Raw genomic sequence first — 27,930 nt, 5'->3', positions numbered from 1 at the left:
GCGCGCGCGAGCTGCTGCTGCTCGTCGTCGGCCGCCTAGCGTGCAGACGGCTTAGTGCCCATGATCGTGCCTGTCTGTGCTTGCTGCGCGATGCCCCGGCGCCGAGTCGCCGTCATCATTCATGCAGCCCCGCCAAACCACTCGCTCCTCAGGTCTGTCGTTGTGCAACCTCGCTGCCGCTGCCGCGTGCCAGGAAACATGCCCTCGCCCGCTGCGCGATAATGCCCTCGCGAAAGCCTGCCCTGCTGCTCAGCTCCTATAGCAGCCTCAACTACCACTTCTCCTCCCCCGCCACTGGCTGCGCTGCGTCATGCCGCCCGCCGCTGGCACACGACCAGCGTGCGCATCCGCATCCGCGTCCGCGCCCGCGCACCTACGCCCAGCACGCGCATGGCGACGAGGCCGATCTGAGCTGGCCTGACGCCGTGCCTCCCCACCGTTCTCCTACGCCTTACCAGATCCTCCACTGCAAACGCGGCCAGGCCTACACGAAACACCGCTTCTACTCTCTCGTCAAGCTGTACCACCCCGACCGCTCCGATGCCGCCTCTCCAGCTGCCCATCTGCCGCACGCTGTGCGCTTGGAACGCTACCGCCTGCTCGTTGCTGCCCACACCATCCTCTCCGACGATGCGAAGCGCAAGGCATACGACGCATGGGGCCTGGGCTGGTCGGGGCACCACCAGAACCCTTCCCATGCCCACCCATGGGGTCACGAACAGAGGCAGTGGGCTCATGATCCAAGCCAAAATGCGACCTGGGAAGACTGGGAACGCTGGCACCACCGCGAGAGCGGCGCAGAGGCTCCGCGCGACCTGAACATATCAAACTTTGCTTTCGTGTCCCTCGTCTTCGCCATAGTCACGTTGGGCGGTGTCTTGCAAGGCACCCGGGCTAACGCCTTTGGCTCTTCCGTCATGGAACAGCGCGACAAGATCCACAGAGAGGCCTCGATAGAGTTGGCACGCTCAAAGCGCGCCACCATGTCCGGCGACCGGAACGAGCGGATCAGAACGTTCTTAGAACATAGGGATGCCACGCTCGCCGGCGAAGACTCCTACCAGCGATTACTCCCTCCATCAGAGACCTGCCTGCCTGACACCGTCCGAAAACACTAACAGCACCAGTAGTCCATTTGCATATCAGCATGCCACGCCGCTCTATAACACGATCTTCTTATTGCATTGGGAACTTTGAGATACCGAGGCGTTCGCAGGCGCGCATTGTTGGCAGTCGTTCTGTATGTTATGGTCCAAGGGTTTGTACATATGGCCGCTTTGACGGCAATATCCTGGCTTTCAATGCGCTCGGACTCCACATTACTTCAACGACATTGTGTGAATCCACGATTGCAAATCTGTCTCCAGCAAAGCCAAGTATCGCATTTTGATTTCAGGTGTTCCTTCAGGAATATAGCAGCATCTTACATAACTCGTCTATGCGGAGGTTGCACTCGAGTTTCAACTTGCAGCAGGCAACTTGCAAGACGTACTGCTCATGCAGCTGTGCTTTGCACATCACGGCCACCCGATTTCGCAGATCGTGCCTTGTAGCTTGCAGTTACCTGCATACCCGCTTCACACCCGTCGTCGGCCGCATTGTCCGGAGGGTCGGGTCGCTCTTGCCTCTTACGATCCACATCCGTTGGAAGCAAGCTGAGACCAGCTGCAGGGTCGACTCGAACACTCTCAGTGCCTGAATAACAGCTCACTTTAGGGTTCACACTGGCTGGAAGCATCCTCACAAATTACACGACCTAGAAACGCAAGTCGCGCACCAGAAGAGCCTCACGTCTCATCCACACACCAGCAATAAACATCCGTTTGCAACGTATCTCGAATGCATTGGCTTCGTAACCATGTAGTTGATCACTTTGCGTAACACGTCCGCAGCAGCAGCGCAAGTGCAGCTCTAAGCGAGCCCCGATACCAGGATACCCATCCCCTAGTCCAGGACCCCCAACACCTCCACCGTGAAACTATATCAAACGCTTTTTACTCCACCATAAACTGCCACAATCCCACGCCCAACGCTAACTTTGACCCGCTTGCCGGCCCTGGCGTCCGCCATCCCGCTGTCGGTGTCGATTTGTGGATCCGTTCCGCGCCACGGCAGAGGTGTGCTGCGGTTAGAACGGCAAACTGAAGAGACAGGCGGTTCAATTCGTTCGCGGTACGCGGTGCCCTAAGCAAAGCCTTTGCGCAGGTTGTCGTACTGCGACTCTGGGTAGACGAGCCAATTAGGGTGGTGTTCGAGTCTGCCGTTGGAGGGCCCACCAAGTTCTGCGACGACCTGGGTGGGAGGTTAGCTTATGGCTTTTCGATGGCGCGTTTGAGTGCGTGGCACGGAAAAACTTGTTCTCGGGCAGCCCTCCGAAAACACGGGAAGGAAAAGAAAAAAAAGGGCAATATGGCACGTATGAAAGGAGGAGGGTGGAGGGGTAGAGTTGCACTGGGAGTGGGACGACGAGTGGAGAGGGGGGATGCTCACGCCGTCGACGATGCTGCCTGCGTCCTGGCGGTCGCCCGAGAGCTCCCACCACATTGCGCCGCCGAGTCCCTTCTGCTTGATCCACTGCGCCTTTTTCTTCGCCATGTCAAGCGTGTCGTAGCTCACCAGCGTGCGCGTGTTCGCGTCGTATGAATAGCTCGCACCAGATTCCTCGTCGTAGTACTCCTGCGCGCCGGGCTGCGGCAGGGCCTTGAAGTCCCACACGCCGTTCTCCCATGACCCGGGGCCGGAGCCGTTGTATGGCTTGCCGATGCCGTCGGTGTCGGTGAAGGCGCGGCCGTAGAGGGGCATCCCGAGGACGATTTTGTTCGCAGGGACGCCTCTGGAGACGTAGGCATCGATGACGGAATTGGAGTTGAATGGGCTACATGTGGGACAGGATGAGGATGGAAAGAGGTTGGCTTGGTGGCCAGCGGCCTTGTCCCAGCTGCCTGAGTAGTCGTATGCCTGGAGCTAATTAACACCGCTGAAGTCATGGGAAATCAGATGGTAGAATCATCCAGCACCGCGAGTACACATGTTGCCGCATGGAGACGCTCTCGCGAGCAGGGCAGGGACAGCAAACTCACCATCAAATTGATGAAGTCGAGAACCTTGGCCAGATCCGCGAGGGGCAGATGGTTGTAGTTGTCAGCACCCGCCGGCGCCGCAATAGTCAGTACAAACCGGGGCTTCGTCCCAGTCTCGCTCTCAAGCTTGGTAGCATACGTATCCATAGCCGAGCGTATCTCCTGGAGCAGCAACAGCAACTGCTGTCCCTGCTCCTGGTCTCTCGGGTACTCCCAATCGATATCAATGCCATCGAATCCCAAGTCCTTGATCAACTTGACGCAGCTATCAGCGAACCTCTTGCGGCCCTGGGGGGTTGAGGCCGGCGTGTCGAAATGCTTTTGCTCGTGCGCATAGGTCCAGCCGCCGATGGAAAGTAGAACCTTTAGGTTGCGGTTCTGCTTTTTGAGCAAGTACAGCTGCTTCAGGTTGCCATAGAGGTTGTTGCCTTGGTCGTTCCAGGAGTCTCCATCGTAGTGGATCTGGATATCGGACCACTGATCAGTCAAGATGACCTCACCGTCCTCGCGGTTGTCGCCGAAGGAATAGAGGACATGAGTCAGTTTATCAGCCGGGATGGTCTGAGGGAAGTATTTGCGGCCATAGATGCCCCAGTTGACAAAGTAAGCTACTGTGCGATATCCGTCGCCGCCGCCCATGACTGGTACTGGTGGAGGTAATATGGGGTTGTTGGGAGTAATTGTTGAGTCTGTGTGGGGTGTGGCGGGGACAAGAGGGGCCTGGTTTGTCGGTATCTGTACACCAGGATTTCCGAAGGTCTTTGATACTAGAGGCGTTGATACAGGGGTTGAGCCTATTATTGGACCGTTCTTCGAGACGTCGATACTGAAAGGGTTTTCTGAAGGATGCAGAATCTCGAACACGGTCAGTACGTAGGATAAGCAGAATAACAAGAAATTATTATAGCGCATGGAGAGTGTCGACGTGTTGTTTGCAAGGAACGGCTGTAGGGCTGAAGGCTGCGCCACGCTACGTCACCGAAGGCTGTATTGAGCTGCCCGTCAGCGAGCTGTGACAGGTTCTTCAGCCTCAGCTGTTGAGGTACAGGCCATAAAGGTAGCACCTATTCGCCAGACGGGTTTCTGGTGGTCTGATGCAATCGTACTGCGGCGCATTTCGTCACGTCGAGAGTTGCGGTAGTCTGAAGGCGTCGCGTAACCCACCTGGGCATCCGGGGCAACCTCAGAAAGGCTTACCAACCAGTTTCTCAACTGAGCAATCTGCTGCTGCAGTGTCGTAACCGCCCCATCTATACTCACGCACCACGGACACGAGTCGGGCGGTGGTACTTGTACGCAGGCGACGCGTGAGAAGTAGCTCGTGAGGAGGAGGGCAAAGACGGCACGTGCACCCTAATAGTTGAATGATCAGTTTTGGGTCGTTCTGGCACAGTTCTACCCTCTTTCACCTCAACATGATTTTGCCTTTTAACTTACCGGCATCTTCGCGGTCGGACTGACACGCGCGTCTCGGGCTGTAGAACCAGAGTTGTTCCGATCTGCTATTTATTGGATCGACCTGTGCATTCCGCAACTGTCCTTGCTCGTCTAGGCCCACTTCCGATCTCCCTGGGCTGCCATAACCGATACTTTGCCCTGCATTGTGGTACTCTAGAACGATGCCGCCACAAGGGCGACACGTGTGGATGTGTGCACGCGAGGAATGTCCTGGCAGCGCCTCCATTCCGGTTACTACAAATGTGCCACGCGTCAATATTTTGTATCTGAGGACTAATGCGAGAACGCTACTAGGATGCAGCATACAATGTTGTCAAACTTAAGCCACATAGTACGAGGTACCGAATTTGATAGAAGCCACATACGAAAGGGCTCTTGTGTGACACGAAGATCAGGTCGGATTCTCCACAGTTGCCCCTAGGACCATTCGAGATACTATGAGTATCTAGAACATGGGCATAATAATATATCGCCGGTGTTCACGTTACCACAAAAGCGAGGTAGTATCATTAGGGTCAAGTCGGCCTCGCAGCACTGCCACAAAGCTGTCTTGGGGGTCCAAAACAATTATCCTCAGTCTGATTTCTCTCCGCTTCTCATCAACCACTCCGGGACCATGTAGTCTCTAGAAGCGGTAGCAAGCGTCGTAACCCTCCATGAACTGGTTCACAAGAAAACGTTTCTCTGTATCAAAGTACGCAGTAGCATTGAAAACGCCATACCAGATCTGATCCGGCTGGTTGACGAAGTCAAATCTTTGCGCGGCATCCTCGAAGGCTTGCTCGATATCGCTTCTGACAACACGCTCGCAGACGCTTCTCGCTTACGCCATGTGGAGGCATTCGCAAGTTCAGATGGTTTCCCTCAAAATTGCTCGTCGGAGCTGCAAGAATTTGCACGGTGGTTGCAGGCCGCGGCTAACTCGAGCGCAAGCTTCATTCTCGGTGTCTTGAAGTGGCTTTTCAAGGAGAAGGATGTATCACGATGTCTAGAAGGTATGGTCCATGTCAAAAGCACTTTCCACATAGCACTTGCTGTGGATCATACCACCATTCTGTTGGATTCCCGGGCAGCCATACAGTCACTGACACTGTGAAGCTTACGAACGCAGATCAACACCGTCAGACCATCATCAAATGTCTTGCTTCACTGGCTCCTGACACGGCTGTCGAGTCCTAAGCAGGAGTGAAGGCTCCATCAACGGGAGATTTGTTCCTTAATGGGACTGTGTTCAAAAACTGGATCTATTCACCCCAATCTATCCTTTGGCTCTATGGAATTCCTGGTGCTGGAAACCCCATTATGTGTGCATCGATTGTTGATACTGTGCATCAGATGAGCTCTAAAGACGACCCGATCGTTGTTGTCAAGTTCTTCTTCGATTTCCGCGCACGCGACGATCAGGATGCTTCCATTTTTCTGAGCTCGATCTTGAGACAGCTCCAGAAGGCCAGAGGAGAAGTCTTCTATCGCGCTCACGCATATAGATTGACGTTCACTGTTTTCGTCGCTGGGAGATGCTATTCAAATGCGCCGTCTGTGAGAATCTCGACTATTGTTTTTGGTACGTGGCCACTAGTAAAAAGACGCATACGCATGCATTTCTCCAGGAGGATTTGAGCATATTGACCACAGTCACTGAGGTCCTGTAGAGGGCTAAGAAGAGTGCTCAACGACATGGAGGCTGATGGAAGCGGCACTTCCTTCTCGACCAATGACCACTACGCACTCCACGGTTTGGCCTCGACCGTATGCTAAGCATTACGGTACTAGGGTAAAGTGTATCTACCATCGTGTCGCCTATTCTGTTTAAGTACGCGGTACTTAAGACTTTCATCCTGGTGCTGTAAGAGTTAGCGTATGGAATACTGAATGCCTCTACGAACTCTTCACTGGCAAAGAGCGAATGAGAACTCGCTTTTTGCTGAAATATTCTGGAAAATAATTCAGCCTTGCTGTTTGTGCTCTCCCGCATGGTAGGTAATGTATTTTTAGAGGCGGGCATTAGCCACAGGTGAGGCGGTGCAGCATCACGGTCCTGATTGGTTGCTGCTTCGTGCGAGAAGGCATCTACATGCACTCCGCGAGCACTGATGCGTTGTACAACCACTATTTAATATCTTGAGTACCCGCTGCAAGGTGTAATCCAATTCAATTTTGCTGAGGGACGAGCAGAACCGTCACTTTAATTCTGCTTCTCACAAAAGATGGTCAAGATCATCCGATATTACTCGAGCACTCTCGAATGGACAAAGCTGCCGCAGTCCAAAAACGAACCAGTCATGTCCGGTCGAATCCATGACGTAGATATGGAAGGCATTGAGGCAGCCATGGAGGATAAGCTCGTTCTACGACAGGGTTTGCGACGCAAACGAAGCCGTGCCGATGTGAGTACCTCGCACGGAAAGATGTGTACTTCATGGTTCGTCCGCGCTAACGCTGCGACAGTCGTCGGGATTTGTGGATATTGAAGAGACGGCTGCAAAGCGGGTCAAAGTACCCGAGCTCAAGAGAGTTCAACCTGAGCAGTTTCCGTATGTTCCTTGACTTACTTGAAGGCTTTGCTAATGCTCATAGCGCCTTTACCGGAACGATCACCATCCATGTCAAGAATAAAGGCAGAAAGCGCAAGCCATTATCACTTCATATCGAAAGAGATAGAGTATCGTCTGGATTCATTGCCCGATCTGTGTCGAATTCCTTCTCTGATTGGATAGCCACGGTCCCGAAACCAATCGATTTGACCCACGAAGATCCCTTACTTGTCAAACACTATGTGAAGTGGGCAAACACGCGAACCATTGGCACGCGGAAGAAACAGCGATTGGTATCCCTGCAGGAAAAGAGCCGACCAGACTACAAAGAAAGTTTGACGCTAGACACAGAGCAGCTTGCGCTTTGCTATGGCCTAGGAGAGCGTCTAGAAGACGCAGCATATCGCAATGCGCTTCTGTTTACAATGCGATACTATCTGGTGAAAGAGGAAGCCTTCCCTAGCGATCGGACAGTTGCCATTATATATGAGCAGACGAAGAGGCGCTCGCCGGCCAGGAAATTGATGGTCGACTTTTGGGCATATGCTGGAAATATATCGTGGCTGGAAGGCAGGGACGTTGAATTCTCAGTATGCCTGGATTTCTTTGAGGATCTTTTTCCAGCACTACTCCGGGCGAGGGCAAAGCCGGAGAAAGCAACTTGGCCGTGGGCAGACAATGCGGATGCTTACTTGGTCGCTGGTGGAGAGGCACAAACCGAAGAAGGAATTATGTTCAAGGAAAAATCGATGGAAATGTGAGTGGGTAGGGAAGTGGACCGCCGGTTGTGTTTAGCAAACGTGCTCTTCAAGCTGTATTAGGGCTCAAGCATTTGTCTCGCTAGACACCTGTGTCAATAGAAAACTCCGAACAGGGGCTTTAGCTTTGAAAGTCCTGCTTGACTGGGCTGGGAGGTGGCAGTACAGGAGATCTGACAATGCAAATGAGCAGCCTGAGTGAACTCGGAGGGCATCTCGACCCAACCCTTCACTTTCACCTGGTGGGCACCCACCACAGTGCTGATCAGAATTTCCGAGTCTGACACAAGCGAGCTCGTCATACAGCCAGCTCTTGCCCGCCACCCGTTCCGCTAGCTCCTGGTCTTGCCTTCACGCTCGCGGATCGGACGCGTGCCTAGATTGGGTTGGAACTGTAGCGTTGTCCTCTGCGTATGCAGTGTTATCCCGAGATCAACCATCACAAATAGTTCATTCTACCATAGGCAGTTGTCTATAATCGGCCTACAGCATTGAGCTCTAGCGTGCGAATCATGGCGGGATGCTCAACCCGATCGTTTTGGACACCCGGAAAGCTTGCGTTGAATCTTGGCTGGGCTGGGGCCAAGTGCCGACCTGGATTATTGTTCTCTTTTGTGTTAATACCAGATTCGATAGTAGGAAAGGCCGGTCATTTTAACAATTGAAAAGTGTGCGATGTTTAAACAAATGAAAATGCCGATGATTCTACAGACCACCCTGGCCGAGATACACTGATTCAGATATATACACAAGTCTTTCCATTTACGCCCAAGCGACAACTATTGGTCGTCGATAACGTGAAGATACTTCTTCTCTTCCCGCTTCTCCCGCTCCGTCATCGGAGGAAGATCGTAGTAGGAGGGACTGCGGTATCCTTTCTACAGTACGAGTCAGTCACGGATCTTTGTGAAGTTGTCACATTGTCACACTTACCAGGTATTCGTAGAGCACGCTCTTCAAATCCACGGGCTCGATGTCGAGATCCTTGTATGTCTTGGCCTTAGGGTCGATAGTTTGGTCAATGAACTCCCGCTCAATTTCGTCCGCTGAGATGGTAGGCCACCATATGTACTTGTTAAGCGCGGCTCCGATAGGTTTGAGTAGTCTCTTGGGAACGTTGATGTGGCGCCTGTTCTTGATAATCTCGGCACCTACAAGCTCGTTGATCTCAGCCATGGTGTAGCCGGTGGGACCGTAAAGTTCGAACGTCTCAGCGGCGGTGGTGTCATCGTGCAGCATCTTCTCCAGGGCCATGCCAACATCAATGGCGTGGGTAGGGTACAGGTACTCTTGCATCCAGTTGGAGGTCAAAACGTTGGTGGCACCAGCGAGACGGTTCAGAAGACGGTCCTCAAATCCAAACATGGGCGCGGGTCGGACGATGGTGGTTTCGGGGTAGATCTCCCGCGCGACCTGTTCACCTCGGGCCTTGGTGCGGTAGAACTCGGATGGGGAATCGAGACTGGCGCTGTGGGAAGAAACGTGCACAAATCGGTCAATATCGTACTTGGCAACAGCCTCTGCAATGCGCTCCGTGCCGTGTACGTGCACATCCTCCAAGTCGAAGTTCCTGGGCAAATTTAGCGATGCGATGTGAGAATCTGTTGGGGATACTCACTTGGTAGGGTAGTCGCGGCCAATCAGGTTGTAGACAATGTCAGAGTGTCGGACGGACTCCTCGATGGATTGTGTGTTGCGCAAGTCCATTTCCTGCGGCAGTCAGACTCTGAAGCACATGTCCGAACAATGGAAGCATACCAAGAAGACCACCCTGCCCAGATCACCTGCAACCTTGAGATGTCGCTTCGCCATTTCCTCGCGGAAGGGAACAATGACGGTGCATCCCGAGCGAGCTGTCGCGCCTCTATTAGCACCGAAACACGCTCATTTGGGCAGATTTTGACGCACCGAGGCGGTTCACGATGTATCGTCCCAGGAAGCCTGTTGCTCCAAACACAGTCGCGGTATAACCTGGTCAAGCGTGAGCGGGGAGTTCGCGGGTCGCGCGAGGGCGGTGTGTACCTCCAAGCGAGGATCTGCAGCTATCGTCAGCTCATTGAAGTGTTTCCAGAGTGCAGGGCACGCACCTGCCGCCTGACACGGTCAGGACAGGCTTGCCCGTCCTCGTGATCCTGACGTCTTGGTTGAGGTAGCGGCGGCACACGGTGGGCAGATTGGCGGCGCGCATGGTCGAGGGAGTCTGTGCCGTGAGCGCGGCTCCAGAGCGCGCACAGCGGAGAGGCAAGGCCATTGTTGCGGCGTTCAATGGCTGTCGGAATGGGGAAGCTCAAGCTTGACGTTGAGGATGAACCGCCAACCGAGCCCGGGCGGCTTCTTGGCAAGAGCCGCCCGCCAAACACCCGCCCGCTACCTGCTCGCACCGCCTACACCACGCCGCGTACGCCCTCGCCTCGCCCCCGGCCATAGCACCCTCGTCGTCTCCCGCCTTCGAGCAGCGACGCCCTGCCCCGCACACACTGCCCGCGCCCCCGCTGCCCGCCATGGCCATGGACACAGACACAATCCCGAACCTGCTCGGCGACCTGCGCGACCAGGCACCCGACGAGCTGCAGGAATACTTCATCCACTTCGAGGACTACTGGGAGCGGAAACTGTGGCACGAGCTGACAGACAAGCTCGTCGAGTACTTTGACCAGGCCGAAAGCGCACAGCAGCGGATACCGCTCTTCGAGACCTTCATCAAGAGCTTCGCCAAGAAGATCAACCAGCTCAAGCTCGTCCAGCTCGGCCTCAAGGCGGCGTCGCAGTTCAAGGGTAGGCATGCGTCGTGTACAAGTCTCTAGACAGCCGCTGAGTACGCAGATGACACCGAGCGCCTCAACTTTGTCTCCGACATCGCCAAGTCGGTCAATAAGCCCGCATCCCAAGACGCCTACGTCTACGCCACAGTAGCTACCGCGAGCATCCAACTGCGGACAGGGGACGATGATGGCGCACGGAAGAAGCTCGACGAGAGCGAGCAGATACTAGAGAGCTTTGACTCGGTGGAGACGGCCGTACATGCCTCGTTCTACAAGACGAGCGCCGAATACTACAAGGTATCTTACCCCGCCATGTTGCTCCTCTGCATCGTGTACTGACACTTATCAGGCCAAGCATGAGTTTGCCGCCTACTACAAGAACGCGCTCCTCTACCTCGCCTGCGTCGACCTGGCCGACCTCGATCTCCGTGAGCGCCAGTCGCGTGCCTATGACCTCAGCATCGCCGCCCTCGTCTCCGACTCCATCTACAACTTCGGCGAGCTTCTTCTCCACCCGATCCTCGACTCTCTCCTCAACACCCCACACGCATGGCTCCGCGACTTGCTCTTCGCTTTCAACCGTGGCGACTTGACCGCATACGACGTGCTCGCTGGCAACATCTCAAAGGTACCGCTGCTTAAGGAGCACCAGACCTTCCTGTACCAGAAGATTTCGTTATCAGCACTCACCGAGACCGTCTTCCGGAGACCGCCCCACGACCGCGCAATGACGTTCCAGACCATCTCCGAGGAGACCAAGGTGTCGCCGAACGAGATTGAGCACTTGATCATGAAGGCGCTGAGCTTGGGGCTGCTCAAGGGGACAATCGACCAGGTAGCGGAGATCGCGAGGATCAATTGGGTGCAGCCGAAGGTGTTGGATATGACGCAGATCCAGAACATGAGAGGCCGACTTAAGGAGTGGGACGCGAGCGTTAACCATCTTGGCAATTGGATCGAAGGGGTCGGCAAGGACGTATGGGCTGCTTGAGCGATGCAGACATGGCTGTCGCCAAGCTAAAACCTTATAAGCTGATAAGAGACCAGAGTCGCGTGGCGTGCGACGTGAGGTATGCATGCTAAACGCACTCTACCACGATAAATGTATCATAGATCAAGGCCGGCCAACTACGCCTGCGCCCATCAATGAGTTCATGAACTGACAATATGCTTTTGCTCTTCTGACTCACACTATGCTCTATGTGGTATCATAATTGGACATGTCATCGGTGCTCCGACACGCATCACTATGCCTCGTCCACCGCTCAAAAGCCATCTTTCCATGCATGCATGCAGCTTCTCAGAACAAGCCCAACGCGACAACAACGCTCCCACTGAACCAAGCAGGCCACCACACTAGCCATACCACGACCTGCGTCCACATTCCCCAAACATGCCACCCTTCCGCCGCCTTGACCAGCACATCCAGCAGCTCAATCTTGCCCACATAGGTCGCGCCGTACACCACCATGACGGGATTGATGGCCGCGAGCAGCGCAAACTGCAGCTTTGCCGCCGCACGCGAGCCCGAGCTCCGTCTCACAAAACTCAGCGGCGCAGTCAACAAGCCGACCATCAGGCTCTGGCTGAAGTTGAGCGTGGCGAGAGCAGAGAGGTACATGCCGAGGAAGAGCAGGCTGAAGCAGTGGATCAGCGTCGACTCTTGGGGCGTGGGACGGGTGAAGCGAGAAAGGAGGTACGCGGTGGCGAGGGGCAGCAGGGCGGTGAGGTTCGCGGCGAGGAGGAAGGAGGGGTAGAGGTTTGCGACGGGTATGTGGTTGAAGGCGGCGAGGGGGATGAGCCCGAGGAAGTGCGCGGTTACGACGAAGGCTGCTGGGAGGAAGAGCGGGCGCTCGGAGACTTGGAGGAGAGCGGCGGGTATTATGGCGGTGGCGCCGTCTTTGGTCACGATGACTGGTGGGGGTTCGAGCGGTTCCTCTTCCACTTCTTGTTCCTGCTCTTTTTCCTTGTGGTCTGGGTCTTTGGCGGCATCTTGGGTAACAGATTTGGGAGCAGGCTTCGCGGCTGCAGGGTTCGGGATGGTTTCTTGTGGGCGTCCGCTTTGGACCCAGAGTGCAATGGCCATGATGCTGAAGTTGGCAGCAATCAACATGGCAGACGGAAGGTATGTGCCTATGCTGACGAAGCGCTTAGCTTCGAGCAACAGGTAGAAGAAGAAACTCTGGTGCAGATGCTCAAGCAGGTTGTTGAGACTTCGGAACAGGCTCTCCACGGTGCGTCCCAGGCCCATCTCGTCGTGCCATCCGTCGCCCACGGTTACAAGTGTAATAGCGTCAACGTGATATGGTATGAATGCACTGTGTGGTCCTGTGGCATGTCCAAGACCTTGAGAGAGCATGCCTCGCAGCATGGTCTGCAAGCGCTCTTGGTATGAGTTGCGATGGTGCCACATGCGCTGGAGGGTACAACCAATGCCCATTTGACCAGAGGCGATATTAACGGCCGTATTGAAGAGGTCCAAATTGGGAAGCTGTCCGTTCGTGCCGTCGTATACAATGTGCAGTTTGTCGTACCTGTGGCCCCACGGCCCCGCAGGATACTCTACGCCCACGGCACCCTGGAGTGCACCGCTCTTTATGCTGAGGCTTTCGATCGTAGCGGGATCGTGGGCGTCGTGGTATGCATCGACCCAAGCCTGTGGTCCGCTCGTGCTGTCACCAGACACCAGGAAGATGATGTCTTTGCTCCACAAGCTCCACCTCTTGAAATAGCGAGCAAGCGCGAGCACCAGCGCGACGCCGGAGTAGTTGTGCTCGCCGGCCATGGTCTTGAGCGACGCCATGAGCACGATGGCTTCTGTGGCATCGGCACGGGGGCCCTGCAGTATGGCGTAGACATTCTCGTCAGAGATGTTACGGCCGGAGGGGGTGTATGTGTACTTCTGCGTCGCAACCTTGAGATTGGAGGCCCGAAGCAGCTCGCTCAGCCTTTCAGTTCGCCTAGCCGTGGGTCAGCTTTCCCCTCTGCTTGTGTGTGTTTGGGTGGACGAGACGCACTGCTGCACCGGTAGGTCGACCAGACCCGCAACCTCGTGTCTGTAAGCGCGGAACACGTTGTGTTCGCTGCCCGTAAAGTACGTGTGCACCTGGCCTGGCAGGAGCGCATTTTCAGAAACATATGTGCCGCGCGAGTATTCCTTTAGCGGCAGGACGAGCAGCCATGCGACGCCGACGAGGATCAGGAAGGCCGAGAGGTACGGGGGGATCTTGAGAATGCGGGCATCCTTTCGGAGCGCCAGCAACGTAGCTAGAGCGCATTGTCAGTGTGCACGCTGCAATATTGGGGCTGCTACGAACCTAGCAGGGCCATTCTGCCCGCGCCTCACCGTGTCGATGGTGTGTTGAAGCGTGACGCTGCCCGCCGCGTGCAATGCTGCCAGCACTCGCGGTCCCTGACCGTCGGCGTTACGACTAGACACCTCCGACCTGACTTTCTCGCGCCGGCGCATGTCGATCGAGTCGCGTCCAACTCTCTTCCTCTTCTTCTCGTGCCCCCTTTGGCCTCCCGCGATGCCGTCCCTCCCGCAGTTTAACCCGCTGCGGCTCCGCTCGTACATCCTCCGGTTACCGCTTGCGACGCGGCTGTTAGTCGCAGCGATAGTAGGGTTATGGATCGCCGCCATACCCTTTCCCTGGCTGAGGGAACTTGGGTCCCTGAGTCCTGGCAAGTTCGACTTGACGCAGAGTATGTGCTTTTCTCTTTCCGCACGCTCCGCGCCTTTGATATCGAGGGTCGATTATGCTGGAAGGGTGCGCATGCAACGCTCAAGGCCACGGAGCAGCTGACAAGAGTTGGGACGAAGGCGGATAGCGCATGGATGCATAAAACGGGACGCTTTCAAGACACCTTGGACTGACTCTCTACTCCAGTGCATCGGCTCAATCTGTTTCCCCTCACCCATCTCGGCTTCTTCCACATGTTCTTCGACGTCTTCGCCATAACGCCTCTCCTTGAGCGCTTCGAAGCCGAATTCGGGACTATTGTTACATTGTCGCTGTTCACCGGACGTAAGCACGCAGATTCTGGCGATTGGGAAACCCATGGTTGACAAGACGGTAGCTTTTGGTCTGCTGCCAGGCGGCTTATACCTGTTATTGGAGAAGTTTATATTGAGGGGTGATACGGCGGTGATGGGTTCGAGGTAGGCCGTGGCGCATTGCTCCTGCAAGGAAAAAATGCTAACAATATCCGACGCAGCGTGTGGGTGTTCCTGCTCCTGGCGTCCGAGGCCATGAAGACACACAAAGCGAACCCAAACTTCAGGTACGCCAGGCACCCCAACGACCGAAATCTCCATGCCCCTACTGACACGCTGACAGCATCGGTCCCTACAAAATCCCCACGTGGACAACTCCCCTGATTCTCGTCCTGATGACCTCCTTCATCATCCCGAACGTTTCCCTCCTCGGCCACCTCTGCGGTGCCGCAGTTGGTTATGTTTGGGCGACCGGCTATATAAAGTTCCTTGTGCCTCACGAAAAGATCCTGCGATGGGTGGAGACCAAGCTCAACCTACTCGGCAGGCTACCGCATTACGTGAGCGTGGACCAAAAGACGTACGGCCGGTACGGCGTGTTGCCTACGGCGGTGCCTCTGGGATCTGTGGCGAGAGAGCCCAGGAGTCCAGATGTCGGGCAAAGATTGGGTCCATGATCAGGGGCGCAAGACGGAAGGGACAGGCAATGCTCTGCGTGATTTATGCTAGTGGCGCATTCCCTGAGATTCAAGACAACGCATTGTTGGCGAGGCGTCATGGAGTTATCGCATAGAGGCTGCGCTCTACGGTGCATCAATAGCCCTTATTTACGGTGCATGTAGACATGTGTGTATATTGTGTCATAATACGTATTAATGATTTCCATTCTCCACGACCCTACTCTATGGTATTCAGATCTCTGCCCGAAGCTCGCCTGGTGTCCTCTTATTGAATGACTAATGTTTGAAGTTCCAACCCACAGGACCTGGCTTTTGACGGCGGACTGAATCGAAAGTTGGACGATCGCGCTCCACTGGCCGCCGCCCCTCCTTCCACGGCCCATCATACGCTCGGTTCGTCCAGCCCCACTTCTAGCACCCACCAATTGACCTATACCGGCCTTTATGGCTCCACAAGACCACGTAAAACCTCGAGTTTGCTCTCTCTCTCTACCATCGTCACGATATGATATGTAGCTATATAAATGCTTATAGGTTGCCATCTTCCATCAATCCAATAAAACTAGCTTCCTTGGTGTAGTCGGTTATCACGTCGGTCTCATATCACATCAGATGCATATGACTGCTCATAGCAGCAGATATCCGAAGGTCGCCAGTTCGAATCTGGCAGGGAGCACATTTCTTTTGTCCCCGAGCCTTCCGCAGTCCGCGGGACGGATTGGGAGGCTTGTTCTCTTTTGCAAGTTATACAGAGGCTGCATAAGCAAACGTGCTACAACGATTGCCTATGCATTTGGCATTATCCAAAAATTTGGCGTCGGACATTTTTTGGCTGGTGCCGCAGCGTATCATGATCACGTTGTATATACGCTGAAATGGAACGTCTGTGAATATAGAGTGGCGTGTCTTTCGAGCGGGGTATCTAAACGAAGTGAAACTCATTTTTGACCATCAACAACCTTGACGAGGTATTGCCGAAGCAGCGACTCCGTACTCCTCGGGTCCTTTCTCTCCTCCGCGTCTGTCCAATGGCGGTAGAACTCCAGCACCACCTCGACCGCAATCAGAGCAATGATGGCCCATTCGAGCCTCAGCCCATGCTTCTCGCTAAGCGATTCCCGCAGAACACTTGCAATCTCCTGCGCGAAACCGATCTTCTCGTTCAACACTTTGATGCGCACGCCCACGTCTAATGCGCGCCCGACTTGATCATAGTACTCTCCAAGACCGAGCTCGTGTCGACTGTCCCAGAAGATATCCGGCATGGAGTCGGTGAGCTCCGAGTACAGATTGAGCTGCGCGCGTATGTTCAGTAGCTCGCCTGTCTTGCGGAGGATGAATGAGCGGGTGAAGGGGACATTATTCCTGCCCAATGTCTTTGTGTCGCCCTTGGCCAGCATAATGGGGATCTCGCGTGTCGAGTGCTGATAATCGCTCAGCAGTGTTTCCAGAATAGCAAGTTTGGTGGAGCGAGCAAGCCCAGACGAGAAAGCGATCTTAGCAAGGACGGTGTCGATTTCGTGGCGTTGCTCCGTCTCATCTGTACCGATTTCCTCGATCGCATCGTTGCTGCCGTGCTCGGCCTTCGTGCCCAGGATAATCGTATCACCAACAACCTCACTGGACTCCCTCGTCGAATCTTCCAGGTATTCTAAATCCTCTGTCTCTAGCAGATCAAGGTGGGAGCCTTCCGCTGCTGCGGGCAACACCCGATTGACCAGATGCAGTGCCTCACGTTCCCTCACATTCCAAGTGACCATTGTCCCAGAGGGGAAGATGAAGATGTCCCCCTCTTGCGTGTCCTTCACTTCATCAGGTCGGTCGCGCGTTCGGACATGGATGACTTGTGGGTAGAGGCCGGTTTGGAGAGGATCGAGTTCGTAACCATGGGCTTGGACCAAGCGGGCCGCCGTGGAAATGTTGTAGGTTTCCGCTGCACAATAAGCAGTAACCGTCTGCATGTATTGTCAGATCGCCACGTGGGATTTCCTTGGTATGATTATGCCTACCTTTGTATCTACGTGCGGGTCCACAAAGCGCTTGCTGCCCCGGCCCATCACAAAGCCCTGTCTCGACCGTTGCGCCTCAACAGCAACCCGCCGGAGCGATGATGTCTTGCCAGCATGCTTCTTCGTTCCCTTCTTATTCACTTTGTTTGGTTCTGCATTGACATCTTCCTTCGCACGCATTTCCGCTTCCGAGACTTGCTTCTGGGCCAATTCGATCTTTTTTCGCGCCGTCCACGTCGATTGGAAGTTTCGCGTTACAGGCCATGCTGGTTTCGATGGCAATTGGTATGACGTACGGGGTAGGACAGTACGAGACGCGGAGACGATGCTCCGTGTTAGGTAGATCATCACATCGCTGGAATGGATAGAAGAGACCAGAGATTGGAAGTACTGAAGTGTAGCTTTGCCAAGTCTAGCTTATGTAACATTCAAGCATCAGTTAGTCGCGTCACTTTCCACTCTCCCGACAACACCCGCATTGGACGCCCTCAGATAACATGAATTGGGACTCTCAAGTTCCCTTGTAATGGATTGCGTACCAGGCAGCTTGACTTCTATCTACCTATAATTGGGTCGTGGTCAGGATTGCTCTCGCGATGCAATTCGTACCTATGGTACCCGATACTGAAAGCAGATCGTGGAGAGAGATAGTATAGTTGGGTTTCCGGAGTCTTCACACATGCGATTGTGTAAGATGCGATCAGCTTGGACGAGTTTATGGTACTACAGTCGGCTATCAGCTTTACGCGCAAGACCGCCCAGCACATCAAATGTGCTCTCATGTACGCCAGAGTAATCCTCTTCCAAGATGCATGTGGACGCTGTGTAGGCAACGCTCATGTTCGCAGGAGAGGCCAAGCGATGTTTACGTACCCCACTGGATGACTTCAAAATGTGAATGTACGCGCGCATCTTATCATGTATTGACTCACTCTACTATAGGTTTATAGTTTTGTCAAATGATAGGTCAGTGTAGATGTTCACGGGAGGATGGATTCTTGGTTTTCAGGCCGTCCACCGTGTGCGTATGGAGGAACATATCCTCGCGTGGCAGGCTGAGACCTCATAAGCCTAAACGAGCTCCACCTTGAACATATCACAGAACCCACAAAAACTTGCGGGAAGATACTGATGGAAGCGATGTCGGCTCTAACCCCTATTAGTGAGCAAATATCCTGCGTAGTGATTTCTGGACGAAGCGTTGACACAGGCGAGCCGCGGAACCGTATATATTACTCTTACCAGCTAGTAGCGAGCTTGTATCCCTGTACGGCCCCCAAGATCATGTGGAGCGCATGCCGTAGCCGCGCACCTCAGCTCGATCGCTACCTGCACACTTGCATCTGTCATCAATCGCAACAACGGAATCTCTTGTGAATGCGACATAGAATTCGCAATGTCATACACTCATAGCACGGAACACTTTGACCTAGTCGTCGTCGGGGCAGGTATGTATAGCTTGGCTATGATACAGAACTCTCTAGAAGGACTTGAGTCACTGAAAAAATATAGGCCTGTATGGCATCACAGCAGCTGCTACATACCATGAAGTACATCCCCATGCCAAGATCCTCGTTGTAGAATCAAGTCCCTCTCTCGGTGGGCCATGGTCCCCTCAGCGCACGTTTCCAGGACTGAAGACCAACAACCTCTTCGGCACGTACCAAGTTCCCGACTTCCCAATGGATGCGGCCCGCTTTAGGGTCAAACAAGGAGAGCACATCCCTGCTAGAAAGGTTTTTGAGTATTTGCAGGCTCTCGTCGAGGACAGAGGTCTCAAACAACACATACAGTACAACACGAAAGTGAGGGTAGTAGAGGAGGTCAAAGGAGGCTGGAAGTTGCACGTCAGCATCAGCAACTCGAATGTCACAGAAGAAGCTGTTGTGATCAACGCATCAAAGTTGATCGTCGCTGTCGGACTGACGAACCAGCCGTCGATGCCTCACTACCCAACTTCGCCTGAATTCAAACCTATTGTCATACACTCGAGTAGATTCGCAAGCCAGTTCTCCGAGATCGTAAAAGAGGGGACGCATACATTGGTAGTAGGAGGCGGCAAGTCTGCCTGGGACATCACTTACGCGTGCGCCACGCAGCCCAACTCCACTGCAACAATGCTCATACGTCCCTCTGGGAACGGTCCAAGCTGGATGGCACCGTCCCATGTCACTCCGCTGGGCCTTTGGCTCGAGAAGCTCGTGTTCACTCGTTTCTTTGGCTACATGTCGCCATGTCCCTGGGCGGAGATGACCGGGCTCGAAGGCTGGCTCAGAGGCTTCTTCCACGGGACATGGCTCGGGAAGAAGATCATGGCCGCATTCTGGCAGATCTTGGGCGACGATGTGATACAGCTCAACAAGCTCCATGATCATCCGGAGACGGAGAAGCTCCGGCCGTGGCGGGATGCATTCGAGACAGGGAACGGCCTGAGCATTATGAACTATCCAACGAACTGGTTCGACTTGGTCCGACAGGGAAAGATAAAGATTGTCATTGACGAGATTGAGCAACTTGGAAACGAGAATAAGGTACAGCTCAAGAGTGGGGAGACGATCAAAGTCGATGCTGTGGTGTGCGCAACCGGCTGGAAGATCGGAGGGGGCGTAGAGTTCAAACCCGAAGGCTTGCGATACCAGCTTGGACTACCCACGACCGAGGCACCTGATGTCGAAGACGAAGCCCTCCTCAGTCAGGTCACCAATGAGATCTATGAAAGATACCCCTTCCTAAAGAACCGCGACACGAGCCGCGTGCACCATCCTGACCCTACGCTTCGTCATGCGGCGAGTTCGCAAACCGTACAGCAACCATACCGCCTCCACCGGTTCTTGGTCCCTCCAGCCTTCCTCCAACAACGCTCAATCGGCTTCGCAGGTGCGGTTTCTTGTCTTGGGAATGCACCCTGCGCATACCTCCAAGGACTATGGTTGACGGCCTATCTTGACGGAACATTGAAGCTTCCCGAGGTCAGCAGCGAGAATATTAGACGCGAAATGTATCGAGACACGCAATACTGCGCTTTACGACATGCGATGGGGTATGGAGATGTGTACCCCGATATAGTGTTTGACTCACTGCCCTACTTTGACGCACTGATGCAGGACCTGGGATTCGAAGGCAAGCGGAAGGGATATGTCCTGGGATGTAGGAACTGGGTAGCTGAGTCATTCCAGAGCTATGCGCCGGAGGACTACAAAGGGTTGGTCGACGAATGGAAAAGGAGGATGGCTTTGGAGACGGAGGGAAAGAAGACAGAGTAGACATGCTATGTTATCTTACTCAAATAAAAGCTCCTCTGGGATATTAAATGCATGTTTGAACATGTACAGCAATGGATAGACGTTATAAGCTGGCACGAAATATACAAAAAGAAAATGCACGATTAGTCGGAATAGTTATGAGTGATTTGGCAGCTCAGTAGAGCCAATGCAAAAAGGAAAAACAATGCTCAGTGTGCGGTTCGAACGCACGCGGGTTTCCCCAGTAGAGATTTAAGCATTCTTAAATCTACCGCCTTAGACCACTGCACATTACGTTAGAAATTGTTTCAGTTGGGAGGGAACGGAGCGAACTGACCTCGGCCAACTGAGCGTGCGCATCAAACCAATGGACCAAACCGTCGTGGTTGTGCTTTGATGAATAATTAAAATTTTCAAATAAAATTAATTATATACGGCTTTACAATGGAGCCGGTTTAGTAGCTCGCGCCAAACTGAGCGATCGTTACGCGAATCCAATCGTTACGCGCACGGACACGGTAATTTAGCTGCTCTCAACGCTCGCGCTTGGCCGTGGACACAGCTAGACCAGGAGATCGGCATCCTGCACAGCGAGCGGCAGTATTGTAACAGTAGGAATGGCTGAGGCTCTGAGGCAGGCAGCCCGATAACCGGTATTGTTCTTCAAGATTGCCTTTCCCCATGACGTGGCTCCTACGACTGGGCATCCTGGAACGAAGGACGGACATCATGCTTCTGAATAGAGGCGGACATAGCCTCCCCATCGCGAGAATGTAACGGCACTTGTTCAGTACCGAACCACATTGGCCGACACAAGAATTTAGGCCTTTGGAGCGCATCTAATCCTCTTGTAATTCACTCTAATATACACATTTGAAAGTATAATCTAATAATCTAGCATGAGTGTTGACAACAAGGTTTACTACATAAAGTTCTATTTTAATTATTAACCACTGTGAGCATCGTGTACTACGTGGACAAGGAATCGAAGTGCACAGCTGAAAAGAGGCACATACGAATGCGCGAAGTATTTGAGGGAAGCCACGCCATCGAAATCGCTAGACGATACCAAGAGAGGTGCAAATGCTATGACGTTACTTGTCTAAGTGGCTTTATGCCGCCGAAGAACTATATGATAGGGCATGCTCTACTAAAATGACATCCCTCGCAAACCCACTTAACCCTGAGGCTACTAACTCCATATGCGCCTCTCAGCAATACCATCTTACATTTCTATTGAAGCATTAAACAGCCACAACCCACTCGGATTTCGGAGGGACGAGCGGGATATCTTCGTTGGGATCGAAGACGCCGGTTTGTGCAACGCGTTGGTATATCTGCAGTAGCCTCTGGCCCTGCTCGCCCTCGTAGTCCTCCGGCTTGCCCTCTTTGTACGGATCGGCGTTAGGAGCCACAGCTGGCTGTCCACCTAGGGAGGCTTGCGCAGGTGCTTGTTGTGATGCAGCTTGCGCGAATGGGTTGGCGGGTTGACTTGGAGTTCCAAAAGCCGGGGCAGCAGGTGTCGTGTTCTGCGCTGCGGCGGCGAAGGGGTTGGGCTTCGGCGCTGTGGTCGTCGTGCTCTGTGCTGCAGCAGCAGTAGCGAATGGCGAAGGCTTCGCCAATCCACCTGGCTGTCCAAATGCGGAGGTTTGCGGCGCAGATGAACCGCCGAATGGGTTTGCTGGTGCTGGATCGGTCTGCGTTTGAGTCCCGCCAAATGGATTTTTAGCTTGTTGTGCCTGACCGGTCTGCGCTGCCTGGCTGAATGGACTCGCTGCAGCGCCTGGTTGTGAGGTCTGCCCGAAACCTGACTGTCCGAATGCCGGTTTCCCGAAGGCGGAAGTCTGGCCGGGAGCTGAAGGCTGACCAAATGCAGAAGCCTGGCCGGATGCTGAAGGTTGGCCAAATGCCGAAGTCTGGCCTGGCCGAGAAGCCTGCCCGAAAGCCGAGGGTGCTGCTGGTTGAGCAGGTTGGCCGAACGCAGAAGTTTGGCCAGGTTGAGAAGGTTGCCCAAATGCAGAGGTCTGAACTGGTTGAGAAACCTGCCCGAAAGCCGAAGGTGCTGCTGGCGTCGCTGTCCGCCCGAAAGCAGGCGTTGACGCTGGCACAGATGGCTGACCAAAGGCAGATGTGGTTCCCGGTGCTGAAGGTTGGCCAAAAGCCGATTGCTGGCCAAATGCAGACGGTTTGCCAAAGGCAGAAGCTCCACCTAAAGCAGAGGTCTGGCCGAATGCTCCGGGCAATGACGGTTTACCGAAGCTACTGCCTGCACCCAAGGCCGATGCTTGACCGAATGCTGAATTGCCTTGGCCTAGCGCAGATGGCTGACCAAATGGATTCGCAGGCTTTCCGAAGGTGGAAGTTTGCGACTGAGCACCACCGCCAAAAGGGTTTGCCGGAGCAGCGCTCGGTGCTTGGTTACCACCGAATGGATTTGCTGCCGCAGCACCCGAGAAGGGATTCGTATTCGACGATGCTGGTGCAACTGCTGAGCTGGATGGATCAACTTTGCCCTGTGCTATGTCTAACCTGTTGGGGTGGACATCTGCGCCAACTTCAATGTACTTGATCGCACCGTCTAAATCACCCAAAATAGACTTCACCTGCTCTTCTGCTTTAGCCTGAAGTTGAGCCTCTTCTTGTTGCTGGTAAACTGTTAGTTGGTTTACGATCAAAATCACCAGGACATGCATACACCTGTAGCTTCGCTTCCTGACTCGCGTTGTGAGTAGTAACGAGCACGTAATTCTTCAGGGCTGATCTCCATGGGGCCTTCTATGAGCTGGCGTGGCGCATCGCGCCCTGCACCATAGCATGAGAACGGGTAGACTGGGCGCTGGTCCGTGAGGTCGGTCTTGATCTCATCCTTTGATAGGTTGAAGCGCGGAGTGCCTGTACGGATTCCTGAGATTGTATGAGCATAGATCGGACAGGCAATGGTAGAGGTTGGACTCGTCGCTGGACTTGATTTCGCAGGACAACAACGCGCTCGTCTCGAATAATAATTAGACATACCTCCAAATGTTCCGCCTCCGCCTGAGGGTCGATAGCGATCACCACCACCGAAGGCATTGAAGCCGCTCCTGTTCCCACCGCCGAAAGCATTTCCGCCATCACGCTGGCTTCCCGGGTGCTCGTTTTTGCATCTGTCTTTGACACGTGAGCACGGTGTTGGCGAGGTCGCCCGTGTGGTGATTACCTCCGAACTTGCAGTTGCCTTTCTGGTAAAAATGGCAAACAGGCATGCTGCCGTCGGCGTAGTCTGAATGGAAAGAAGTTGAGGGTGGCAAAGTGTTGACCGCTGGGTCGCCAAACGGTCTATTCTATAATCAGCAGAGGTGTCTGATGTTGGCGCTCGGGTCAAGCGACGAAGAAGCGGCTGGTCGATGGACAATGCGGAAGTTTCGCGTTCCACGGCGCGGCTAGCCCGATTGAGCACAACCATAGGCGCGTAGTCACGCTTCCAGTTGCGATGGTAGTCCACGTTTGCCGTGGCTTTACCTTTGTCTGGTGACCTCGGAGCCAGTCCCATACTCTCTCGGCGCAGCCTGACTTCCCGTGGGCGCCCATCTGGAGTTCATCATTGCAGCCAGGAACGTTGGATGCTGATTGGTCGATGTGACCTTGAGATATCGTCGGTCGTTCCTGCGATTTAGAAAAAAAAGGAAAAAAAATAAAAAATTGCGAGGTTGTGGACGATTCTCCGGGCAGCGGATCGAGAAGCAAGTCTGAAGTTCAACAAGCTGAAGCCGGGCGCAGTCAAATGCGACTGCGAGTACGTTGCCGTCCAGCAGTTGGGAAAGCGCGCTAAGGCCGTACCTGGAGTAGCTCCTTCCGTCCCAAACGAACGTCCAGGCAAGGCTCCACGTACGTGTGAAGGTCGCGACGGTGAGCATTTCGTCGCGCATACGACACGATGCGCAGGACAATTGCCAGTTCTCTCGCCCTCCCAAGCCAACCCTCGATTCCCAAGCACCGTTCACGGCGCGTCTGTTGACGTAGCCCCGCCCAGACGTCGCCTTCAGATTCCCCCCGCCGCTCGGTGTAGATGCACCCCTTCTCGATCCTCACGCTAGGCATCTTCGTTGCTGGCTACTCTACTGCGCGCTGGGATCTGGTCAACCGTCTGTACGAGCTTGCCATCTTCGCCTGGGTTCACGGCGTCGTGTGGCGAACAGCGCAGGGCTTCGCAGTCCTGTCGGTGCTCTTCTTCCTCGTAGTGCTGCCCGTTGAGCGCTTGGCCTCCCACGAGGTCCACTTGGTATGTCGGCAGGACTGAAGGAAGCCCAATTGCTAATGACCAATAGCATCCTCGAGCGGTCGGTGGCGGTATCTCTGCTCGCGAGCAGCTCAAGCGGCGCGGATCCTTTTAACGGGCGAGGAAACACTATGTTGACATGGTCACACCTAATGGGCTGATGCGCATATTCTGGCCCTCCGATGCAACTAAAGGGCGCACACCCGGTGTGCTGGTAGGCTTCCGGAATTCGGAGCTTGATGTGATCGTTGTAGCCGTGCTGCAAGACGTGGGGTTGCACGAGGTCGAAAATGCGCTGCAGGTTGGCACACTGCTGCGCTCTCAGCCTCATGACGTCCAGGAGCTTCTCAAGCTCTGTCATCACTCGTCATTGCGCGCTCTTGGACACATGAATCCTCAAGCACCGCCAGAGCACTTCGACCCACTCCACTTGGCTGCTCGTTTCGAACCTGGTACCCGCCTACCACGCCTACACTGCCCCGCCAATGCGCACATGACCCTGCAGGTCATCGTCTACGATCGCCCGCATCCCAAGTACATGCAATATCTGTCCTTGAGTCCGATCACGCTTGCACTAGGTGACAAAGTGGAAGGTGGAAAATGGGACCCCGCTTTCGAGGGCATTGAAGAGGAAGAGGAGAGTGAGCGCAGAAGAAATGCAGACTTAGTGAAGAAGCTGGAGCTTCATAGTGTCATAACCCATTCGGCAACACAAAAGGAGCTCCAGCTTCCCGTGCTCATCGATCAGATCAACTGCTCCTTCGAGCTGAACGCTGTTCTGCAGAAGAACATCGGTGTTCTCGGGCGACGAAAGAAACGAGCGCAGAGTGTCAATGAGCGGGTGGTCGAGTCTGCCAACGCTGTGTGGGACCTTGTCTATATGGCCCTCGGCCATCTATGGTGGGTGTGGACGTACCCCTTCATCGCACAAATAGTCATCCTCGTCTTGATGGCTCAACGAGTCACTAGTGAATTGGTCTTGCGAGCTCTGAATTGGCGACCGCGCTCTATGAACAGCCCTGCCCTAAAGGATGTATCTGCAACCGCCCAACAGGTTGACATACGTCTTCAGCAACTTTGCTATTGGCCCATTCAGTTCATGACACTGCGAAAGCGCAAAGAAAACTGGGGAAGCATTACCAACAGCCATCCCGAGTACATTAGGTTCTATAACAGCCTATGGCTGGTTGCTAACGATGTCATTATTGGCGTCGCTCTGGGCTCTTTCATATTCGACAATGCTCACTTCGTTGCGGCTCAATTCGACATGGTCTTCCATGAGTGGTCGATTCAAGGTCTGCGGCGCATGATTGTCTGGCTTTCGGAATGGCCTGGGGGTTTGAAACTCAACACAGAACTTGCAGACTTCTTGGGTGATTTATTCATCTGGGTCATCGATTATTGGGCTGGTGTGTACTCCGTACTACATTGCAAACTTAAACTAACTCAACTAGGATGCATTGGTGTCTTGCGACCCCACCTTCCCTCGTTCATTCGATTAGTAGGACTTTCCGCGTTCGCGGGTGCTACTATGCCCATCTCTCTATTCTCCGACCTAACGTCACTGCTCACACTTCATATCTACTCATTCTACGTCGCATCGGCTCGAATTTTCCATTGGCAGCTCACTGTCCTCTTGTCGCTCTTCCACCTATTCCGGGGTAAGAAGCGGAACGTGTTACGGAACCGAATTGATTCATGCGATTACGACTTGGACCAGCTACTTCTGGGGACGATTCTCTTCACCTTGCTTTTCTTTCTGCTCCCTACAGTGCTTGTCTTTTACTTGCTGTTCGCATCCGCGAGAGTGGGTGTCATTGGTTTGAAGGCAATTCTGGAAATTGGTTTGGGGTGCCTCAACCACTTTCCACTGTTTGCAATCACTCTCCGAATCAAGGACTCGAGACGATTACCTGGTACGTTGACGCCTCATTGAAGAAGACGCTTGATCTGACGTGAACCCAGGAGGCATCTGCTTTGAGCTGCAAGACCCAAAAAGCATGCAATTGCAGACTACAGTTACATCACCTGCATCGCCCGTTTCGTACATATTCTTGAAGGTGAGGACTTCAGATGCATCGTGACTGCGTAAGCTAATCTCGATCTAGTCTGTACCACTTTCTTTCGGACAGATTTTTCAGTCATACTTCGAGCTGGGTGACCGCATACGCAAACACTACTTTTCGGCAAGCGTCTTGCTCTGCCTTGTATATGGTGACTCTGTTCCTCCGATCCACAGACGCAACTTGTACAGTCTGCAGTATAGTATGCTGCCGGCTAAAAGAATGGAAATTTCACAGCTGTGGTTGCGGCTTGCTGGGCACGAATCTCCAGGCCTTGATCGACCGAACTATAATCTTAAGCTACGGAAAGGTTTACCGAATGGTGTAGGGAAGAGAGGCAGTAATTAACAAAAGGAACAATGTAACCGGGTTTTCCATTGTCCTTGGTCCCAAAACGAAGGTCTCTCCTTAGACTAGACAGTTATCCCTGCATCGCACCACTCTGCGCAAGCTCACTGACGGGCAATAAGTGCATCGGACCGGAGACGGCGGCGCCTGATCGTGTGCATGGTCCGGGTGGGCCATGGGGAGATCCGAACGACTGGCTCGTAATATCGGCATAGCTGGACAACCAGACCACGCAAACAAGCCCAGCTTGAAGCCGCCTCTGATTGACTAATAAACCAATTCCCTCCTGTAATTGGCCTCGATCCCACCAAAGGAGAGATCCTCATCCGCCCTGGGCTGACTTGCGTGGACTTGACTCCCAATAAGTCAGCAAGCTGCACGTATGCCTCCCTTGGCAAAAGTTGACCTGACTTGCATTCCATTAGCACATTTCGTGCGCGAAGGAAGACGCAGAACCTTCGGACGAACCCAGTGTAGATCCGGCTAAAGTCATGCCTCACCCCATGGGCCTGTGGAGCGATCTTCTGGAAGTCCTCCACATAGCCACACGTACGGAAGTCGGAAGGACGGGACCATCCAAGAAGGGCAAGAGCAGACAAGCTTCGATGGCGTTGCAAAGCTTTGGTGCGGCTGCAATAAGCACCCAGCTAATCGTTGCGGCTCCTTTTTTCCGGCAATGCTTTGCTACGCTTCGCTACGCTCCAGGATATAGTAGCGACCAGGATGCGGTGCAGCGGCCCG

The 27,930-nt window shown here is 54.0% G+C and overlaps 12 protein-coding genes and 1 non-coding gene across 13 annotated transcripts; 8 read left to right on the top strand and 5 right to left on the bottom strand.

The window, feature by feature from the left end:
• Nucleotides 1–112: 112 nt before the first annotated feature.
• Nucleotides 113–1,530, top strand: CC84DRAFT_1169284 (uncharacterized protein). Its single transcript, XM_018179624.1, has one exon. It carries the CDS (start codon nt 222–224, stop codon nt 1,116–1,118), a length of 897 nt encoding a protein of 298 aa, XP_018030151.1. The 5' UTR covers nt 113–221; the 3' UTR covers nt 1,119–1,530.
• A 295-nt stretch (nt 1,531–1,825) lies between these two features.
• On the bottom strand, nt 1,826–4,081 carry CC84DRAFT_1169282 (glycoside hydrolase family 18 protein). Its single transcript, XM_018179623.1, has 3 exons — nt 3,081–4,081; nt 2,491–2,958; nt 1,826–2,292 (listed from the first exon to the last, which is right to left on the bottom strand). The coding sequence occupies exons 1-3, from the start codon at nt 3,717–3,719 to the stop codon at nt 2,185–2,187; spliced, it is 1,215 nt and encodes a 404-aa protein (XP_018030150.1). The 5' UTR covers nt 3,720–4,081; the 3' UTR covers nt 1,826–2,184.
• Nucleotides 4,082–6,644: 2,563 nt separating this feature from the next.
• Nucleotides 6,645–7,879, top strand: CC84DRAFT_383019 (uncharacterized protein). The gene is made up of 3 exons (XM_018185986.1): nt 6,645–6,925; nt 6,987–7,072; nt 7,116–7,879. The coding sequence occupies exons 1-3, from the start codon at nt 6,746–6,748 to the stop codon at nt 7,831–7,833; spliced, it is 984 nt and encodes a 327-aa protein (XP_018030149.1). The 5' UTR covers nt 6,645–6,745; the 3' UTR covers nt 7,834–7,879.
• A 621-nt stretch (nt 7,880–8,500) lies between these two features.
• On the bottom strand, nt 8,501–10,122 carry CC84DRAFT_1156896 (NADH-ubiquinone oxidoreductase-like protein 40 kDa subunit). Its single transcript, XM_018176990.1, has 7 exons — nt 9,918–10,122; nt 9,853–9,866; nt 9,739–9,801; nt 9,589–9,683; nt 9,449–9,540; nt 8,764–9,400; nt 8,501–8,708 (listed from the first exon to the last, which is right to left on the bottom strand). The coding sequence occupies exons 1-7, from the start codon at nt 10,079–10,081 to the stop codon at nt 8,610–8,612; spliced, it is 1,164 nt and encodes a 387-aa protein (XP_018030148.1). The 5' UTR covers nt 10,082–10,122; the 3' UTR covers nt 8,501–8,609.
• A 75-nt stretch (nt 10,123–10,197) lies between these two features.
• On the top strand, nt 10,198–11,764 carry CC84DRAFT_1264143 (uncharacterized protein). The gene is made up of 3 exons (XM_018185285.1): nt 10,198–10,605; nt 10,654–10,889; nt 10,942–11,764. Exons 1-3 carry the CDS (start codon nt 10,332–10,334, stop codon nt 11,581–11,583), a joined length of 1,152 nt encoding a protein of 383 aa, XP_018030147.1. The 5' UTR covers nt 10,198–10,331; the 3' UTR covers nt 11,584–11,764.
• Nucleotides 11,749–13,954, bottom strand: CC84DRAFT_1156891 (Glycosylphosphatidylinositol:protein transamidase, GAA1 component). Its single transcript, XM_018176989.1, has 3 exons — nt 13,910–13,954; nt 13,610–13,859; nt 11,749–13,552 (listed from the first exon to the last, which is right to left on the bottom strand). The coding sequence occupies exons 1-3, from the start codon at nt 13,920–13,922 to the stop codon at nt 11,893–11,895; spliced, it is 1,923 nt and encodes a 640-aa protein (XP_018030146.1). The 5' UTR covers nt 13,923–13,954; the 3' UTR covers nt 11,749–11,892.
• Nucleotides 13,955–14,050: 96 nt separating this feature from the next.
• On the top strand, nt 14,051–15,481 carry CC84DRAFT_1169276 (uncharacterized protein). The gene is made up of 5 exons (XM_018179622.1): nt 14,051–14,297; nt 14,483–14,620; nt 14,673–14,754; nt 14,811–14,876; nt 14,933–15,481. Exons 1-5 carry the CDS (start codon nt 14,123–14,125, stop codon nt 15,264–15,266), a joined length of 795 nt encoding a protein of 264 aa, XP_018030145.1. The 5' UTR covers nt 14,051–14,122; the 3' UTR covers nt 15,267–15,481.
• A 353-nt stretch (nt 15,482–15,834) lies between these two features.
• Nucleotides 15,835–15,945, top strand: CC84DRAFT_t101. The gene has a single exon. It is a non-coding gene; the product is annotated as a tRNA-Met (tRNA).
• Nucleotides 15,946–16,127: 182 nt separating this feature from the next.
• CC84DRAFT_1169275 (DUF155-domain-containing protein) lies at nt 16,128–17,753 on the bottom strand. Its single transcript, XM_018179621.1, has 2 exons — nt 17,279–17,753; nt 16,128–17,224 (listed from the first exon to the last, which is right to left on the bottom strand). The coding sequence occupies exons 1-2, from the start codon at nt 17,624–17,626 to the stop codon at nt 16,208–16,210; spliced, it is 1,365 nt and encodes a 454-aa protein (XP_018030144.1). The 5' UTR covers nt 17,627–17,753; the 3' UTR covers nt 16,128–16,207.
• Nucleotides 17,754–18,584: 831 nt separating this feature from the next.
• Nucleotides 18,585–20,583, top strand: CC84DRAFT_1156883 (flavin-binding monooxygenase-like protein-like protein). The gene is made up of 2 exons (XM_018176988.1): nt 18,585–18,726; nt 18,791–20,583. The coding sequence occupies exons 1-2, from the start codon at nt 18,675–18,677 to the stop codon at nt 20,539–20,541; spliced, it is 1,803 nt and encodes a 600-aa protein (XP_018030143.1). The 5' UTR covers nt 18,585–18,674; the 3' UTR covers nt 20,542–20,583.
• A 957-nt stretch (nt 20,584–21,540) lies between these two features.
• CC84DRAFT_1130759 (uncharacterized protein) lies at nt 21,541–23,890 on the bottom strand. The gene is made up of 4 exons (XM_018175870.1): nt 23,720–23,890; nt 23,536–23,670; nt 23,216–23,424; nt 21,541–23,165 (listed from the first exon to the last, which is right to left on the bottom strand). Exons 1-4 carry the CDS (start codon nt 23,763–23,765, stop codon nt 21,765–21,767), a joined length of 1,791 nt encoding a protein of 596 aa, XP_018030142.1. The 5' UTR covers nt 23,766–23,890; the 3' UTR covers nt 21,541–21,764.
• Nucleotides 23,891–24,568: 678 nt separating this feature from the next.
• CC84DRAFT_1222782 (uncharacterized protein) lies at nt 24,569–24,893 on the top strand (the record flags this gene model as incomplete). The annotated part of the gene is made up of 2 exons (XM_018183413.1): nt 24,569–24,781; nt 24,828–24,893. 2 exons carry the CDS (start codon nt 24,569–24,571, stop codon nt 24,891–24,893), a joined length of 279 nt encoding a protein of 92 aa, XP_018030141.1.
• On the top strand, nt 24,651–27,435 carry CC84DRAFT_382849 (Gpi1-domain-containing protein). Its single transcript, XM_018185985.1, has 5 exons — nt 24,651–24,781; nt 24,828–26,187; nt 26,233–26,694; nt 26,744–26,838; nt 26,887–27,435. The coding sequence occupies exons 2-5, from the start codon at nt 24,918–24,920 to the stop codon at nt 27,187–27,189; spliced, it is 2,130 nt and encodes a 709-aa protein (XP_018030140.1). The 5' UTR covers nt 24,651–24,781; nt 24,828–24,917; the 3' UTR covers nt 27,190–27,435.
• The last annotated feature ends 495 nt before the right edge of the window (nt 27,436–27,930 follow it).

This window comes from Paraphaeosphaeria sporulosa (assembly GCF_001642045.1).
Source record: "Paraphaeosphaeria sporulosa strain AP3s5-JAC2a unplaced genomic scaffold CC84scaffold_14, whole genome shotgun sequence".
NCBI lineage: Eukaryota > Fungi > Ascomycota > Dothideomycetes > Pleosporales > Didymosphaeriaceae > Paraphaeosphaeria > Paraphaeosphaeria sporulosa.
This window is presented reverse-complemented; position numbering and strand designations above follow the sequence as displayed.